The sequence below is a fragment of the Diorhabda carinulata genome, chromosome 7 (genome assembly GCF_026250575.1).
Source record: "Diorhabda carinulata isolate Delta chromosome 7, icDioCari1.1, whole genome shotgun sequence".
Classification (NCBI taxonomy): domain Eukaryota; kingdom Metazoa; phylum Arthropoda; class Insecta; order Coleoptera; family Chrysomelidae; genus Diorhabda; species Diorhabda carinulata.
This window is the reverse complement of record NC_079466.1, coordinates 15494184-15514667: the sequence shown is the minus strand read 5'-3', so window position 1 is coordinate 15514667 and position 20484 is coordinate 15494184. Positions and strand designations below refer to the sequence as shown.

At 31.2% G+C, this 20484-nt stretch overlaps 1 protein-coding gene across 1 annotated transcript; it reads right to left on the bottom strand.

Annotated features, from left to right (window-relative positions):
- Nucleotides 1–849: 849 nt before the first annotated feature.
- On the bottom strand, nt 850–20368 carry LOC130896583 (integral membrane protein GPR180). The gene is made up of 5 exons (XM_057804769.1): nt 19813–20368; nt 16816–17221; nt 16313–16450; nt 15905–16160; nt 850–12617 (listed from the first exon to the last, which is right to left on the bottom strand). Exons 1-5 carry the CDS (start codon nt 20289–20291, stop codon nt 12367–12369), a joined length of 1530 nt encoding a protein of 509 aa, XP_057660752.1. The 5' UTR covers nt 20292–20368; the 3' UTR covers nt 850–12366.
- Nucleotides 20369–20484: the final 116 nt, after the last annotated feature.

Below are 20484 nucleotides of genomic sequence, written 5' to 3'. Positions count from 1 at the left end.
GGGATTTTAATGTGGTGTTTACCAATAGATATAATGATTCATAGGGAGGGTTCAGGAACATAATTTGTCAAAAAGCCTATTGGTTGAAATATGATGATAAATGTTGAAAGTCAAATTGTCTAAAAGTTTTAATGAAAACACTGCATAATCTATTTGAGATCCAACCAAAAGATGTGTGGTGTTATACTGTATAATGTACGTCTTTTCCCTGCAGATTGGAATTTGCTCGGGTTTAACCCATATCAAAAAAGGTTCACTACAACTACAGTCAGATTGCTTTAGTTCTAGCCATTTCCAAGGTCATGGAGAAAGTCGTTAACAAGCAAATCTTGAGATATTTCGAGCCTGCTAACATCATTACTGATCATCAATATGACTTTAGTGAACATACTTCAACTATTACACTAACATATGGACTGAAACTATAGAGAACTACTGCTTATTATTGAGTCTAGGACACCTAACATTCTCCATTTTAATCAAATTGAATCAATTATCTTGTTTTAGAAGAGGGTGTACGTTGAATTTTGTTTTGAAATAGATAAAACTGCAATGAATAACAAAATGATATCATTTTCCTAAGACATTATATAGTGAGTGTCTCATAAATAATGTCGGTTTCCAATATTCACTTTGTTGATTAATAATTATACAAAAATAAATAGTAAGTAAAATACTCGAAGTATTTTACGGTTTTAACTCAATATTCAGCAAGCTCTTTTCAAATTTTCAACATCTTTGGATTCAAATTTTTTTCTTATTATTTCGATACCCTCTCGTTCCTAAAAATAGACTATAGTTGCGTACTTTCGGATCTAAATTCTGATTTATTTTGAAATAAAACTAAAATTAGTTATAATGATTTTATTTGTGTTACAAGAATAATATCTGTACATTAAAACGTTTCACTATTTTGCTCGATGTAGCTTTCTTCAAATTGACAATTCTAAAACATAGTGAAGAGTATTTGAATGAGGGATTATCAGGTTCCAAAAAAAAATTCACAGATATAAAGTTGGAAGCTAACTAGTAAAAATACCACATAAATTATATTGAAAGTGTGGTGAGGTGAAAAACAAAAAGAACCGAAAAATTTAGATCGTCGAAAAGGAAAAAATGTGAAATTTGAATAGTTTTGAAGGGTTTACTAGCCTTTTTGGTGGTTGTGAGGAATCCCTTATTCAAATATACCAACGATCAAGAAGTCTGACGAAATTTCTATATTTCAAAGTGAAATATTGCGATTTTTTTAAACAATAAATAAAAAGAATTTCATATGTGAAATAAACATTGTTTTAAAAGCAAAATTAATAGCTTATGGTGAATATTCTTCAGACAAATCTCATCGATTTTACCCGCCAACATGAATAAACATTTTTCTTTCTTCTTGTTACTTCAAGCCTTTCATTTCAGTCTACACTACACTACCCTCCTAAATATACCACAATTCCAGTCTTGTAAAGGAAAAATTTTCCTCTATCAGGGTCAAACTTAAAATACTTCTCACCTCAAATGAATAATGTACCCATCCCATTTACAAAAATCCAAAGAACTTCTCTCCCATAAAAATCATTGACTGGTATTTAGAGTACAAGCCCTGATGATGCTCAATGATCAGGATACCCCCAAAAAAAATGATCACACCAGACAACATAAAAAAGTTATGAAAAACGCGATGGAAAACCAAAGCAAAATTAAATTAAGAAACGACACGAGACACGAGAGCCACAATGTTTATTTTCGGATGTCACGAAACTACGAGTAGAAGAGGTACAACTGACAACACTGCATTTTTAAATACCAAGAAGGGACACGTAGGTTCGAAGAAGATCCATGATGAAAGCGATTATGGCAACGGACCAAAAAACGAAGAAATGATTATTCAAGAGCTATTTAGGCAAAATAAGAAGACTTTTTTGCACCAATATATAAACGTGAATTGACCACTACAAACCTGGATCAAAATGTCAGGCTTCTGAGTGAACTGGACCTAACAAAAGCCATCGATGATATGGAAAAAGAAGAAACAATTAACATTGCTTCATACCCAAAAGACGTAAATTCTTTTTCGCCAAGATAATGTACAAGTAAAAAAAAATTACTTGAACTTCGAATTGTTCAAGCACCGACTATATTCTTCAGATCTGGTATTGTTTGATACTATTTCGAACTACGTAGTACTGGGAGTGCGGTGGTGGAACTAGTTGCTGTACACATTTACTCAGTCATTATGGAGCAGGTTCATTGTTAGTCTGTAAGAATTTTGCGAGAAGTGATGAGTCTATTATAACTACGCAGCGGTTATTCAAGTGGTAACACAATAATCAGGTGATTGAACATCAGATCGACTAGAAACATACTGGGTAGAAAGTATCCTAGCCTCAGATGCAGTATAACAAGAAAATGTGGAAGAGTAGGAAAGCGGTACTCAGGACAGCTAATGAACTACGAATCAATCGTGAAATTTTGCATAAAAAATAAAAATACAATCCCTATAAAATGCTCATTGTACCACAACTTAAGGCATCTAATTTTGTCGTACGTGAAGTGATCCAATGAAAATGCAATTGAAGTGATGGTCGATGAAGCTCCTACGATACTGGGTTCCAGAGCATCCACAACTTATCCATAACCGTCTTCTATCCTAGTGCACTTTCGGCTCTGCAGTTATTATTTTTTCCAAAGGGGTCACAGTTATGGTTAATTTGTAAGCTTGAAACCAGAATTAAAAAGATTAATCCTCTTAAAACTTGTTTGGTTCCAGGAATTTTTAGTGCATATTTCCTAGACAGATTTAGCAATGTTTCTTTGCGTTCCAGGTCCCCTTACTTATCAGCATGTATTAATTCAAAAAATTACATCCAACCCTACAGGGATGTGAGTTCGTCTGCTGGGAGATTTTGAAAAGAGACTTGAGCTCTTCATTCAAAATGACGGAATTCATTTTGGCGCTATTATTCTTTGCAAATAACTGAAATGGCAAATAATTAGGTATGATTTTTGTTGAGTATCTTTTCATTTAAAGCAGTCAAGCATAAATGAAAGAAACATTTTAAGCAAACAAGTACCAATCAAATGATTAATAGAAATGTTTTTAAAAGCATTGCTAAACACATTATTTGGTTGGAAAAATTTTGGGTTCACCATATCGGGGACTTATTGATCGATGATGTGTTGCATTTTTAGACTATACAGTTACATAGACTGGTACTTCCCCTATGCTCTTCAGCAAAAGGAAAATGGTGAATTATTTATTAGATATATCATCATCCAGTGGGGATTTTCAATGCGTTTTGTTTTTAACAATTGTAAAAGAATTGGAAACTATTTTCACATTGGAAACGCTTTCCAATTCTTTTGGAATCATTAAAAACAGTCAAGGGTAGTATTTTCCTTGATAAATTGGTATTTAGTGATATGTGGAAATGATTTAGAAACTTAACAATAATGTTTATTGTCTGTAGATCTTTGACAAAAACTATAAATAAAAATGCAAACTTTTAGCTTTATTCTCGTCAAATTTAGAATAGATTCAGTAACACTGTAATGTGCATGTTAATTTACCAGGAACAATGAACAACCGAGCCCAATTTTCAGTTCTCTAACAAAACTAATCCCAAAACTTTTATAACTGATTGGTAATAGATCAGATCAGATCCGCAAATTAAGCTTTCACAGCATCTAATATCCTACACGCAAAGTTGACCGAATAAGATACTGTAGAGACAAACTTCACTTCAATTCGTGTAACCTAACCTCGCTCAACTTCCCTTTTTAATTATCCTAGTATGACGATGGTCCCAGAACCCATCCTTGGTGTGGCTAAAAGCGTTGCTGTCAAGGTTTACTCGCAAGGCGGGCTTGACTAAAGACACATAGCATGAGACAAGCGAAGGTACACATAGATGAACCTTGTGCGTCTCACACAAAACAACTACTCCAACTAAACAAGCGCGAAATCAGATTAGTGACCGGATTTCTAGCTAGACACTGCCGTTTAAGACGCCATATCCACACCATGGGCATCACGGAGTGCCATTGGTGCATGGAGGAGGACGAGACCGCAGAGCATGTCATCTGTGAGTGTCTTGCACTCATACGAGCGCGGTTTAAACACTCGGTCACGCCTCACAGCTTGCCTAATGACGTCAAAGTGTTCCAGCCAAAGCGCCTGATCGGCTTCTCAAAGGACATCTACGACTTCACGTACACTTCATCGGAGTGAGGAATTTGGGGACACTTAACCGTTCGTTGTCGCTATAGTAATTGATTTCCGGTATTTTAACGGCAAGACATTGCCTGAGTGAGTGTTTTCTTGGTTAATTAGCAAAAACTTAGGAATATAGAATCGTTTTGACGTTATTTTTTTTCTAGATTTTTTACCAAAATGGTAGTCCATGTAACTGTATGGTCCAATGTTAGTTCTAATTATGAAAATCGCAGACCATTACATAAAATCTAATATGCCAGTTCAAAAATGGACGTGTGAAATTGTATTTGAGCAATAAATTATCTTAAAATGTGCATTACGTATCACTCCTAAAGTTAAAAATACAATAAAATAAATATTCTTATAACTACTTACATACTTTTGTGATGTCATCACATATCAAAAACGTTTTTTTTTAATAGATTACACTGAAATTAATAATAAATTTTTTATTGATTCGGGTCCATTCATAGAACAAGAACAAATACCAATAAATATACACTGTTTACAATAGTGTAAAGTATGAGGATGGTCCCAGAAGGCCTGACCGAAAGATGGTGGTAGTTGATTGAAAAATACCACTGTATAGAAAGTATAAGATCTATACAGCATATACATTTTAAGTTCGAAGTCGCCACGTTGTTTGGTAAAATTTTGGGTAACATAGTTTAAACGAGACCGTACGAACTACGAAGACCATCATCGCAGTGGTAGGTCAAATGAGGTGACGACTCAAAAAATGTTGTAGAAAATCCACAAAGCGGTATTAAATGACCGTCGACTGAAAGTGGCTAGCTAGCAGATGTAGTAGACATTCTATAAAGGTGCAGTACATCGCATATTAACTGAAAATTCAGATATAAGAAAGCGTCGTGAAGATGTTTATCTGCGCATACTTTTGATCAATAAATATTGAGTATTGCATCATGTCAAGCGGCCTTTAATTGCCGCGTACTATCAGGTTTGATTCAAGAAAAAATTTTGTTAGAACAAATTGGGAGGAAGGGGAAAAAATTAAATAACTAAAATGTTAGAAGCGTCTCAAGTAATTGAAAATATATACAAAACCCTTTATTACAGACTCAAGAAAACAATGATAAAAGATGACAACTGATAAAAAATAATTTTAGAAATGATATCTGGACAAAGATGCTTCTGACTGTAAGAAGAAATCCTTTTCGAGGAGAGGTTCTAAAAAATTAATTTAATAAGCATTTCAATCAATAAACTTTCAAAAAGGAAACCAAAACTATATTTGAAAAAATTGTGCAGGGTCCTTTGATAAAAAATTCAAATTGCAACAAGTGAAACTGTAGTCAAGTTTATAGAAGATGATGAAAACAACAGAATTTCAGCTGAAAAAGAAGACAATTACTGAAAAAAATAGTTAAAAGCAGGCGATTATCTGTAATTTTTAGACCTCAAGAACTAAATAATCTTAAAAGTTTGTTCTATAAAACATTGATGCATTGTTCTCCATCAATAATACAATTCTTCTATAGTTTTGTCCATATATCTCATGGATTTTTATCGATTATACTGTTTTTAAATAAAAAAAAAACAAATGAAATTACTCTGTTTCCAATTCTATCTTCATTGGCATATATTAACTTGATACATGCATTTTATAGTAATTGAAACTTACACGTTGTCTAATTTTATTAACGGGAGTACTGTGTTTCCAATTCTATTTTCAGTGACAAATATTAACTTGATACATGCATTTTTTAGTAATTGAGACCCACACGTTGTCTAATTTTATTAATGGGAGTACTATGTTTCCTTCTACCCTCTACCGAACAAAACAGAAAAAGTAATTTTTAAATTTCTCCATTTTAAAACTGTTGATTTTTGTTGTGTATGTTTTAATAAATCTTTTCTTTGTTGATTTTCTATGTACTTGATTCCATATTCATAAAAACAAATTCAGGAAAATTGTTTGTTCTAATTCTTATTTCTAGGTATAACAGCAATAAAAATAAATAACGTATAACCCGTGCGCAAAAATGTTGTAGACCAGTGTAATGTTTTATTTTGTTTTATTCATGTTATTTGTTAGCTTATATCAAACAAAACTGCCAAAAATTATTTATTAATCAAAAAACAAAAAAAAACTCCGTCCGTTAAGGGTAATTATGACCAATCAAAATCGAACTTTCAATTCGATGGGAAATAATAACAAAAAAATTAATTTCTAGTTGTTGTATTCACAATTGTGTCATTTGAAAAAAACTGTTTTTGTAGAAATATTACTTATTGTAAACACTGTATTAAACTTAATCTAATAATTTTTAAAATCATTATGTCATCACATAAAATAATAGTAGTGCTTAAATAATACATCAACCACAATGTAAATTATGTCAAAGTATATACAAATATCTATAAAATAATGTTTAAGATTTAAATATTAACATCACATATAAATATTTTTTTGCTTCGTTTTTCATTTTTTTAAACAAGTTTTCTTTCTAAACGGTACATGTAAATAACACCTTCCAAAATGTGCTTGACAAAAAAAATATCACAACAAGTTGTTAAAAAAAACTTGAAATAGAATACAAAAGAATCATCTGATTCTAACAAAACGTGCAACTATGAACTTCACAACATGGCAACTATGCAACAAAAACTGTATTTTAAAAATCTAATGATTATTTTGTAGTTTTGTAATTAGGGTTATTGGATTGATTTCATATTCTGAAAATATTACATGAGATATCAATAAAAAAGTAATTAAATTCTATCATAAGATCGTAAATTGGAATTTGTTGAAATGAAAAAAATTGTAGTCGGTGAATTCCATGTAAAATAAAATATACTGAGCCGCCAAAATTAATGCACAATCCTAAAAAATAGAAAAATCACCTTCTAAATCTAATGAACCAAACATATTTTTGAATAGCTTGATTATTTTAAAAACACAATCCAATTATATCTTATGATTACTAGCCCCCTTTTATACTTGTTTATAATAGAGCTAATTAGTGGTAATTGACCGTTAGAAAAGTTTATCTATCTGATCCACCACTATCAGTTAGCTATGGAACACAACAACAAAGAATTCTACCTGCAAATGGACACGACAAATGATGAAGCTGCTCAATTGGACTGACGAACAATGGGACTCCGTTGTCTTCTCAGATAAAAGTAAAGTGTGGTAGCGATAGAAGAGGATGAGCTACAGAAGACCTGAAGAAAGATTCGCGCAGTCTGTATGAAAGAAAACGTTGCTTCTGGAGGAGGTTTGGGCGGGAATTTCAATGGAAACAAAAACCGAGTTGGTTTTTATTGAAATTGGTGGTGGAGTAGAAGGATTAACGGCGAAGCGATACACACAAGAAATTTTAGGGGATATCAACATCTATGGGAAAAAAGTTCTGGCTAGAAATTCTGCAACCAGTCACGAAATCGGACCTCAAATCGGCGATCTATAAAAAATGGGATAGCATTGAATAAGATGAAGTAAATAAACTTATTCGATCCATGAAAAAGCGATTGGAAGCTGTTATTAGGACTAGACGAGGAAACACTAAATATTGATAACCTAATTTTAAATAACCTATTATTTTGACGAATTTAAGCTTGTATTTGATAGATTTAACACCATGTAGTGTCTTCCCTTGATATGATTACTGCTTAGCATCTTCGAAGCGTACTTAAAATCTGGTTCCTAAATGTATTTCAATCCATATGAAGGTAGTAAAGCTCTAACCCTAGGACCCGACTTCTTCTTCTTCTTCTTCTATGGTGCTACTACAGCACACTGTGGGACGTGACCTCGCTTTCTTCCCCAATTGTCTCTGTCCCTGAATCGCCCTCCTCCAATTGCATATCTCTAGAAGACTGATTGCGTCTTCTTTCTACCACCTTTTCTGAGGTCTTTCAATTGGCCTACGCCCTTCAACAGTTCTTTTCTCGGCATTCTTTGTCCATAAATTCGCACTATTTGTTGCGCACTCTGTACTCAAACAAAGTCCGAGATCTGCAGTTTCTTGGGTTTTTGATATAACTCATTATAACTTCATTTTCATGGTATTTATGTAATCTGCCATTCATTGACACAAAAACGTACGTGTTTCTTCTTCTGATCTCTATGTTTTCGTTTCCATCCTTAGTAAGCTGTAGACCCAGACATTTGTTACTCTTTTCAAATTATCATCTCCTATCATAACGTTCTGAAGCATACTATTCCTACTAGCTAGTGTTGATAATTTCGTTTTTCCTTTGTTGACTGCTAACCCTACCTTCTTAGCTTCATCTTGCAGTTTTAAATATATATCATTAACCATTGGTAGTCATCTTCCTACTATAATATCATCTGCGTATGCTGCTGTTTCGAATGATATATAACTAATGATACTTCTGGCATTACTTATCATTACTCTAGGACCCATATAGTCCCACAAGTATCGAATAAGATCTAAATCAGAACCAGCGGGCCAAGCTAGACTTGGAATTTACACTTTCTGTAAATAGTAAGGATTCAGCCTTACAAAATTTGGAATTTTCACTTCCAGAAAGTAGTAAAGATGCAAAACCATAACCTGCAAAGTCCTACAAATATTCAATATAATTAAGGTCAGGACTCCTTGTGGACCAAGCTAAACTTGGAATTTACACTTCCTGGAAGTAGTAAGGATCCAACTCCATAACCATCAAAGTCCTACAAGTATTTAATATAATTGAGTTCAAGACTTCTTGCGGACCAAGATGGAGTTGGAATTTACACTTCTTGGAAGTAGTAAGGATCCAACTCCAAAACCTGCAAAGTCAGGACTTTATGCCGGCCAAGATAGAATGGCAATTTCCACTGTCTATGAATAGTAAGAATTTCCAGCCATACAACCCGCAAAGTCAATAGTTTTCAATAGGATTGATGTCAAGACTTCATGAGAGTCAAGCTAGAATGGCAATATTCACTTTCTGGAAGTAGTAAGAATCTCCAGCCCTACAAACCGCAAAGTCAATAGTTTTTAATAGGATTGACGTCAAGACTTTTTGCGGGCCAATCTAGAATTTTAATTTCCATTTTCTGGAGGTAATTTTGTACTTCTTTAACCATTTGTGTACGTGGATTATATCATAATAAAAATTCTCCTCCTACAAACAGTTCATACGGTACCACAAGTAGTTCTAAAACGTCGAACCATGTGCTACTGTATATTAATAAGAATTATTCTCCTAAAAAGGGTAAATATGGTTCGATAACATCTCTTATGAATTGAGCATCTGTACACTACTTTCTTGAATGAGTGTGTTCTTGGACAAAATGAAGGAATTACTTTAATGGTTTGTACAGTGATTGTAATAAAGCTTCTTATTGTCACCAAATGAAAACCTTATCCAGGTCTTCTTCAATTATTGCCAGGCTACAGAAATCCTGCCATATGCCACATAGTACATTGTGTCTCCATAAGTCAAAGTGCCATTTTAAACTGTAACAATATATTCATCGGTTGAAGTACCATTTTACTTAATAAAACTTGGTCTTTGAATAATTTTATCAAATATTGTAAAAATACGTTTCAAAACAAAAATAGTGTATGAAAACATAAAAAAAATATTTGGAAGACATACCTTCAATTCATTGGCGTTATAAAAAATTTCATGTGATCAATTTTTCTATTTTACAAAAAGATGCATCAATTTTGGGGCGCAATGTTGATAAACTTTTTGTTTTTCGATAAAAAGTAAATGTCAAAACCTAATACATACGTATTAAATATTTGAAATATTATAAAATAAATATTAATAAGATATTTTCTCATAATCAATATAAAAGCAATGAAATAAAAATTGATAAGCAATCTACAAATTGGAATATAAGAAGAAGTATTTCTTCATGTACATATGGATCCCAACATAAAACGAATAAATTGGGAAAATGTTCCTTGTGTAATTCGAAAAGAGCTGAGCTCAAAAAATTCACTTGGTTTCTGACAAGCTTTGAAAATAAACACGTAAGTGCACTACTTGATAATAGAAAACAAACAAATCACTATCTACACTATAATAACAACTGATATAACCCATCAAAGCCTAGTGATTATATAGACACGCCATCTTTAGAAAAAATTGAGTAGCTAACGAATTTAGTATTTGCTCAAATTCAGTGGTACTAGATGGAGTGTAGAATCATTTCTGAACCACTTCTTTTAATGTGTCGACAAGAATAACTACTGAAAGCCATGGAACCGCTAATTATGCTTTTCTTAGAAGCTTGAAAAGACCTAACCTAAAAATAGTATGATCTATATGAACATACAAAGAAATATGCTCGTTACCAAATGGTCACACTGGCCTAATAAGATAACCATGGTTTTCTTTTGAGAAGCTTACGATATGGCTTATATAGAAAAAAAATGACCAAAGAAAACAGACATGTATCTGTCGATATTTTTTGTAGCTATTCCAGCTTGTCTTCTATTGAAAACATTGGTAATGCAGAATAAGGCAAAACAGTTGAAGATAACGCAGACACTGAAAATGGTAATTTTCTATAACCTCTGATAACACAAGAGATATAGAAATGAAAAGAACTATAATATAATAAAAACTGAAAACAAGTATTAACAAAGAATACAAACAAATACTGGTACGACGAAGAGTGTGAAGAAGCCAGAAAATTAAAAAACATGGTAAGAATGAATAAAGAGAAGAGCAGAACAGAAAAGATTATCAGAGGCAAAGAAACATAGCAAATGTAACAAATAAAAGAAAAAAGAGGGAATAGGTAAATAAGAAATTAGTAAAGATAGAGAAGAGGGATATAAAACACATATGAGACAATTTTATAAAGAGATAATACATCAAACCACTTCCCCAAAACGAAAAGGAATAAAAAAGAAGAATGGTGTATTACAAAACGATCCGATCCTAAAAAATTTGGGAAAATATGGAAAGAGTACTATGAAAATAAATTATACGAAGATGGAAGGAACATAACAGAGGCAAATCCAGAAACTACAAAAGAAAAAAAAGATTCAAAATGTCCAACTAAAAATGAAGTGGAAAAAGAAATCAAAAGAATACGTAAAGGGAAAGCCCCTGGAGAAGATAGAATAGAAGAAAATCTAAAATACCACTTTTCTCTCCTTAATGTCATTGAGGAAAACCTAAATAGACGTTTCAAAAAGTTTTGCAGCTGGAGTCTGCAGCAAATGTTGCAATTTTAGCCTCAGTATCACATTCGTTCTTTGAAATGAAATGGGTACCAAAAGAGCGAAAATTAATCGATATGAAAAACAAAAATCGGAGGTTTTAGACAGTATCGAGGGAGATATAAAAAGGAAGTCAAGAGATGAATCTTAGAAACACTGCAATACCTAAATAATGAAGATATTAGTTTAAAGAGCTTAAACACTTACAATAAAAAAAAAGATTTTTGAAATATAACACCTGTTTGCAGAGTTCTGTCCCTGTAGAGCGACTCTTTTTTTTGGGGGTATAATTCTAATGCCTCATCGAAGAAAAATGAGCGATTAAATATTTAAAAAACTAGTTTTACTTAGAAATATAATATTTCGTCTTGTCATATTTCAGCGATTAATACGATTTATTCATAAAAAATATTTTCAAAAATAAACTGGAATTCCTCAAAAATAAAATCTTGTTTTCTTACAAAAGTATCTTCATATTAAAAAGTATTTACTAGGTTCTTATTTTGTATCTAGTATTTCAGAGACTATTATCTCGAAAGGATTTGGTATCTGGTACCTGAAATACTTAATTTAAAAGTATCTTGCATTTTGTATTCCAGATACTTTGTATTTTGTACATCTCTGACTATCCAAATATGATGAATGGAACCATTTAGTAAAACCTGTCTCAAATCAAAATCATAGATAGTGTAGGGGTGAAGTTGGCCTTTGCAATGTCAAAACGATGGCACTTTTAATTAATTTTAAAAAAACAATATTAGTGTTTTTCATAACCTTTCAGATGCTCTCATTCAATTCAATTTATACAAAAAAATCCAACTTTTATAGGTTAAGAGAAAAAAATCTCAGTCATCAAGTACTTACAGTTAAAATCGTACCTAGTCTTTGTATATAGTAATTAGATAACTTAATTTAACCACACTTTCTTTTTCATTTCAACATTATCAACATAGAATATAGAAAAATAAAAAATATTCTTTTTCCTTTTTTTTTTCACGTATTTATATTGATGAGTTTAGTTTTTTGGGTTTCGCTAGCATCATATTTACAAATTTCATAAGAATTGATGCTGGACATTGAAGTGTAGGAATTATTGACGATATGAGGTGCTTCGTTGAATTCATCCAGTTCCTCCAAATCTGCCGAAGAAGGCCCCTTCAGTAGGAAATATTGTTCGGAACGAGTCGGCCATAACAGATGGGCCATCACGCAATATGCAAAACAGTCTGCTGAATATGTTATACCTAAAAAAAATTATTTTTAAATTAACATATATTGTGAAATATTAAAACAATACTAAGAATAGGGAAAACAGAGGAGACAGCAAGGGAAATAAAAAAAATATAACATAGATATTATGGCAATTCAGGAAATAAGATGGGAAATAGAGTTGAATTATATGTAAAAAAGGAATTGGTAGATAGTATATTGGAATTCCTACCTGTAAATGGACGGATAACACTTTTGAGGTTATAAATAAAAGGAAGTAATATATCAATAGTAAACATATATACGCCCATAGGGTCAGAACAAAAAGAAAAGGAAGAATTCTATGAAACGCTCAATAAATTCTTTGAAGAATTACCAAAAATTTGATGGGAGATGCTAATGCATAAATAAAGTCACTTGAAGACACCCGACAGAAAAAATAGAAGATCCCTGTTCTCGTACGTTTGCTCCGCCACTGTTTTGAAGAAAGATAAAACAAAAATAGTCTAGCAACACTGACCTAACCTCACTTTTATATTAGGCAATAATAAAAATTTATTGAACACAAAACAAATCGCTACCTCGAGCCGACAAGGTTTTAACTGACCATCTGCTATTTTTGACAAAAACGTTGTTAAATTTTCCAATTCTTTCAGAGTTTATAGCTTTTTACTTAAAATGTTTAGATTTTTTAGAATTTCATCTCTCCACTTCTTCCCTGCTCTCATACGTTTCTAGTATAGCGAATGTAATACCTTCTAGAATATTCAGACACAATCAAAACAGTCTAGAAAACCTTCAGATCAAACAGATTCCGGTCACTGATTAGGATAGACAAATACACCAACGGCTCCAGAACCCATTCTTAGTGTAACCAAAAGTGTTGCTATCACTCAACTTGCAAAGTAGGATATGAAGAGGTAAACCTGACGTGCCTAGCTAATGCACACATAGATGGGGGTCTTTTGTCTTTCTTATCAAACAGCTGCTCCACTTAAATAGGCGCGAAATTCGACTAGAGACTGAACTTTTAACCAGTCAGGGTCATTTAAGACGCCATCTCCACACTTTAGGCGTCACGGAAGACCCAGAGTTTCACTGGTGCACAGAATAGGAAAAAACTGCAGATTGCATCATCTGTGACTACCCAGTATTCACACAGGCGTGATTCAAACACTTAAGCAAGCTCTATAGCTTACCTAATGACGCCAAAGATTCGAGGTAAGGCGACTAATCTGCTTTTTATAGGTCATTTATCTTTGGTAATGTCAAGTGGGGCTTATCAGAAGCCCTATGTGCTTAACGGTTCTTAACTGCCCACTATTCAACTATAAACTATGAATCATATAGATAAAAGTTTAAGTTACTGGAAGTAAGAAGAAGAACAACCTATCTAGTCTCATTACAATACTATTTTTAATTGTTTTAATAAAATCAAATTTCTTCATTTATGCTTTTATCAAAATACGTCACTTTATCAACCATATTAATATATAAACCGGATGCAAACGAACAATAAATCAATTTCAATTAGTTTTTCTCATTTTTTTTTCTATCACCGTTATCATGGTACCTGAATTAAATTGAACACTTTTATAACCAATAATTTATGATCGAAATTAAAAAGAAATAAAATTTTCACATTTACTACAAATCAATCCACTGAAGTATAGTTTTTAACCTAACCCAGTGTGGCCATAACTGAAAGATTTCCTGAACTTTGAAGAATTTTTTATAACTGAAGGATCAAAGAATCAAATCAAAATTATATATTTAGCAAATATTTAAGTACTGTTTACACTAACACTACACACTCACAATTACATTGTTCAAGGCGCGTTTCGATAACCAAGTTTTCTTCTTCAGAGACTGAAGATGAACTAAAACCTATTGACTTGTTTTATACTAAATTGTTCAACCAATGAACCTTGTGTCGCGAAAAATAATTATTAATCTTTATTCAGAACGTTTATTTCTCTTTTGTTTTGTCAACTTTAGGTTTTAAGTCGACCGTAGTTGTAAGCATACTTGATTCTTTTCCCTTTGCACTGTAGTTAAAATTCATAGGCTCAAACACCATGCGGGAAGTGTTAAACTCAATCTCATGATTATTTTGAAAACGGCACACTTTTGTAGTACATCAACTTTGATATTATTCAAAAATCTTTAAAATCTGATTCTTTTATCTGAATTATTCGAGTATTGTCTACCATCTGAAGGTATGTATGTCCAGGCATAGAATACTTCATAGTAAGTGAGTTTATTTCCTCATATGCCTTGAGGAAGTCCGTCATTGAGTTTCTGTTTTGAAGCACACATGAATCCGACCCTATAGTCAAGTTAGATAAGTTATTCTTTTCAGCTGCCACATCCGAAATCTTCCTTACTGCACTTGCAATAACGTTGCCCTCCCTTCCACTCATGGTTTCTATCCACAGAGCACAATAGACCTGGTTTGTAACACTGTAAACAGCTGTCATAGAATACTTAGCAGTTTTGGCTTCTCTGTGCAATGAGTTTTTGGCAAGTATATAAGCATTTTACTCATTAGTTAGATCTACAGATAATATACTAGTTTTCTCGGTCATTTTGAATCTCTAGATCACTTTTAGGTTGATGAAAGCACAAGTTATACTCCATAACAGATAGTTTGTTATACATGGAGAGTTTAACAGGGACGGACAGAATTCTTTCCAATTAATATGAACAGCTGACGAGTAAAACATAAAAAATTAATCAATTGAGACCCTATAACACCAAAAGACTCCTTGTCCCACTGTGAATAGAACTTTTTCACCGTTTTAAATCTGTTATTATATGACATAGAGGAATAGAAGCTGGTAAAGAAATATAAATTGAGTTATATTGAATAAAAACACAAATTTTTGCAAAAATTCAGAATCTTGTCAAACCAAGATAGCAAAATGTGATTAAGGGTTACCTTGTTTATGTATAAAAATTTCTCCCAAATCGTTTTGTCTTTCTAATGCAAAACACCGGTATATGAGGTCTTAAGTATAGGTATCAAAATGTGTTATTACAGAATTTAAATATCGATAATTTCCTAATAGTAACATTAAAGAAAACACAATGTTGTGCAGTTCCCTATGCTTCGAAAAAAGGCTTTTCTGAAAGACAGAACTTCCTCAAATCCTTTCAAAATATTCACTTATCTGAGATATACATTTCTAACCTAAAAATTATGTTTCAAAGCCTTTACACAAACATTAAGTAATTTTATGCCATAAAATACTAGTTTTAATAACAAATGTTGGTTAATAGATTCAGAAATGTAAAAAAAATATTTCAATAAAATACTCACCTAATAATAATTTGAATCTCCATAAGGCGGACACATGTAAAGCTATAAGTGCCAATATTGGTAAATATATGAACCAAACTAAACTAGATGCACCGAAGTGGAGCAAAAAATTCAATTTTTGAGTGTTATGTTCGTATAACATAGTAGTACGAAGTTCATATAAAAACCAAATCATTATCAACGATCTAAATACGATTATCAACCATCCAGGCCATGTTTGATATTCATCTATATCTTCTATTATATCCACTTCAGTCTGAAATAATATTTATACGACAAAAAATAGTTAAATATTTAAGAATTTTACAAGAAATTATAATTTGATTAAAAGATTCTTCAAATTTTTTTGTTCTGTACCTTTTTAAAACTAAATACTAAAAAAATAATATATATTCATTGTATACTCACTAAATTCCAAACATATAGAAGAATGTGTACTATACCATAGCACAACCATATAGCAAAAACAAGAGGTTTCCATGTCAATTCTAAACGAGTTACAGCCCACCCCTTAGCTAAAAGAAGCAGTAGAAGCATAAATGTAGTCTGAAATAAAGTTAGTATCACAGAAAGAACTGTAAAGTGTAAACACAGTGTAATCTAAAAATAAACTCTAAAATAATACTCCATCAATTAAATGCTGGCAGATTTGTTTTCATTTAAATTCATCACAATAATATTTTAATAAATACAATTTTTGTAAAAACATAGTGGAACTTGAGAATAATTATAAATTGTTAAAAAGTTATTGTGTGCAATTTAAATGTAATAAACAAAATACTTTTATTGGATAACAAAAAGTTTGGTTATTTTTAGATTACAGTAAAAAATTTTTGTTTCAATATATATTTCAAATATTAACAGGTATAGTATTATAATCAGGAACAATTTTTATGAGAAAGATTACTCACCCTGGATAAAATATCAAATATATCTCCAGTCAAAGCTAATTTAGGATACCCTTCTCCATCTAAAGCATACCTCAACGTGTGTACCAAAATGAGACAAAGTGCTATGAAATCCAATAATAAACTTGCTGTGAAGAGTCTAGTTACTGGATGTTTCTGGGTTTTAACTGCATGGCATTGAAGTGGCACCAATACCATGTAACACAACCAAAATACAAAGTAAAGTTCTAGAGTGTTTTGTCTGTCGAAAGAAAATTGGTATGTTAGTGAACTATATGACGAACTGTTAGGATTGCCATTTACAAGCCAGATATCATACTCTATTTCGTAATCAGTGTAGGTTTTGTATTCGTGCCATTCGCAGGTTGTTGTGTCATGGTAGCAAGCTACTATTGAGAGGTACCAAAATCTAAAATTAAAATTATATTTTTACTTGGAAACTTGTAGCGTTGATACATTATAAAAATTATAACTAAGTTTATTTTTGTAATTTCACCAAAAATTACATTATGATCATTATATTAGTAAATTTAAAGTTTGAACAGTTTCATGAATAAAACTTCTTTAAAACGCTTTGGATGCAGTCCTGATTTATTTTTTCTAAAAAATTCATGCGTTTTGTAAAATTAAAAAATTGACAGTATAAAATTTTTAAAGTAAAATCAATGAGTAGAAGTTATTTCTGTGGAGTTCAAGAACATTACGTCAAGGGAAACACCCAATGAATCATTGTCAAAACAGCTAAGGTAGAGGAAATAGTATAATCTTTATTTTGAAGCCTAGACGGAGTTAAGGATGATTCAGGGAAGTCATATTACAACTGCCTGATACATAACAGACGTTTGGAACCACATGTGGGGTACCATAAGCACCATTTGCAGGAGAAGAGAATTCAAGAAAGTGAAAATGGCTATTCTAGCTTAGTTCACAAGAAGTTGTGATTAAAAACTTGATATTTGGGTATACCTTGAAGAAATGAATCAGTAATCGTGGAAGCAAAATACAGTGTAGCATGATTTTTTTCTTTTCAATCATATACTTCATAAATTTCACAAACCTTAAAAATTAAATATATTTAGAATATTTTAAAATAATTATTTTAATCCATTGGTCCAGTACTAAACAAATTAGAATTTTTTCAAATTTTAGAACACATTAATTTCACATCACAATTTATATCAATAGAAAATATTGAATAGAATAAATATTTTGGATTACAATTCCCAATTTCCAAAATTTTGCAGTCAATCTTCGAATATTTAATGGAATAAATGAGAAAACTAATAAAGAATAAAACTACTTTAACCAGTCACAATTAAAAAGTGTACATTCTATCTTATTGTTATAATATATAAGCAGTGGCGTAGCTAGACGTGGGCGAAGTGGGCCCTCACGCACGGCATCACATTTAAAGAGACCTTACGAGGCCATCAAATTTACAATCTTCTTTTATTTTCAAATTAAATAAAAATCTAAAAATATTGGTCACACTCGTCACAGACTGGTAATAAAGCTTTGCATAAAGTTTATTTACACATATACTTCATACAAAACAGCAAATATTGCAACTGAAATGCTAACTCTGGAAATTATTCTCTTCATACACCTATGGTACGAAATATTAAGATCTGGAAAAAGGTCGATATAAAATGAAAAATCGCTATTGACAATTTGCACAATTTTGTAACTGAATCAACAAATTTTGGGAAACAGGCTTCAAAGAATGTACCTACAAATTCATAGAAAAGCAGCTAAAATTAATTACAAACTTTTATTATAGGACTTTAGTAAATAAAAAGCCGAATAACATTACTTTTATTAGAAATTAAATCACTCAAGTTTTTTTCCACTGCTCATTTATATGTTTCAAAGCATATTTGGTAAGATACATTTATTGATAGATCTTGAGAACAAAAGAAGTCTATATTAGTCCATGCTATGCCACTGTATATAAGACAGAGAACCAACAGCATGCTATGGCATTCTGGTGTGTGAAAATACTTCATTAAAAGAAATGCATTAAAAACAAAAACATAGTGTAAAAATCTTCTAAATAACATACCAGGAAATCCCCAATGTTAACGAATTATCCCTATTTTTTTTGGTCTTTAATCTAAGGAGAATTAATACAATAATAATTCTTTACATCTAATACATATTTGATTATACTTCCAATTTATCTATATCCACAAGAATTTTTTCACAATCATGTTTCTGTTTATTTTTTTATGTTTTTGTAGGTTTTTGGATGAATTTTTGACCAGATATATGGTTTCCTGATGAGATGCTATTTTTTTTCTTAATACCATATGTTTTCATTTTCAAGTTGTTTAGTATTCAAATTAATTGTACATGTACAGAATTTAAAAAGTGGGTTTATCTTGGAATCAAAATACTATGGTGAAAAAGAGAAAGTGATTTGGAAATTACAATTATATAAACACAAAAAAGCATGAAAGTTTCACTAATTTATGTAATAAGCAAAGATAGGAACTATATTCTAACACATAATATCTTTTTATCAGTAAAGCCATATCACCAGAATGTTTGTTAATATTTGCAACGCAATTTTTTTCTATATAGAGGAAAACCCATATTTATTTAAACACATGAAAGCTAAACTTACTAATAATAGGAGAAAAATGGATAATAAAAAATGAAAACAGAAGAATAAAATTACTGTTAATATTACCTATTATTGCTCAATTAACTTTTATGGTCTCATGTTGTTTATTAAATTTTAAATACAATAATCATATTTTATATTTAAATTAATAACTGATAATGTAATTGAATACTAATAATAATTTAGATAATTGTTCAAAAATAATATACTATTTTCAGAATTTATCAAAAATATTTATTTACCAGTAAAACAAAATATTTTGACATTGTTAGGATTCATGTTCAGTTGCAATATAGTTTTATTGAATTATTAAATATTTTCGATTCGATTATCATAAAAATTGTAAGAGATTGAAACATATTTATTGTACTTACGATGGTTGTTTGAAATCTTGAATAACATATGTGAACTGATAATTTTTAACGACATTCCATGGGTTGTCCTCATCTTCACACAATTTATTTTTCGGGCAAGGAATTCTTCGCAAATAATCTTTTCCATCTATACTACACTTACTATCGTATGCTCTGGTTTTAAGTGTACTAAACATTCTTTTGCAAGCCTCATTTTTATCCAATATTACTCTGTTCTTATAATAATCCAGAAAATAGGGCCTATCCAACACAGCAAATGTTATAGGAACTGAAAATTGTTGTTTGGATGTAATATTTCCAAATATATATCCATGAGTAACTTCTGCTTGATGTTGATCAGTCTTTTGGAAACCAAATTTTATTAGAAATTTAAAAAAATCACTAGATTTAAATGTCCCTTTTAAATGTGTACATTCCCCTTCTTCACTAAACATAAAAATCAACAGAACAAACAGCGAAAATATGTGTTTCCTATACATTTTTGTTTGAAAATATATAATTTTGACATGGTACCTCCGCCACAGTGCCAAATGTTATGGTTGTCTACTTTTAAGTGGACATATGTTATATTATTCTTCTTTTTAACAACTCAAATGTCAGTAATTCATCTATTGTTTTTAAATTTACGGTTTATTCGTACATATTAAATATTTAATAATATACATGTTGTGA

Bases quoted from the DNA above. Each gene is read 5' to 3' on its own strand.
- LOC130896583 (XM_057804769.1), bottom strand. From the start codon at position 20,291: ATGTATAGGAAACACATATTTTCGCTGTTTGTTCTGTTGATTTTTATG. The intron at 17,222-19,812 runs GTAAGTACAATA...TTTTAATTTTAG, and splicing joins CAAGATTTCAAACAACCATC to ATTTTGGTACCTCTCAATAG. The intron at 16,451-16,815 runs GTGAGTAATCTT...ACTTTATTTCAG, and splicing joins TATTTGATATTTTATCCAGG to ACTACATTTATGCTTCTACT.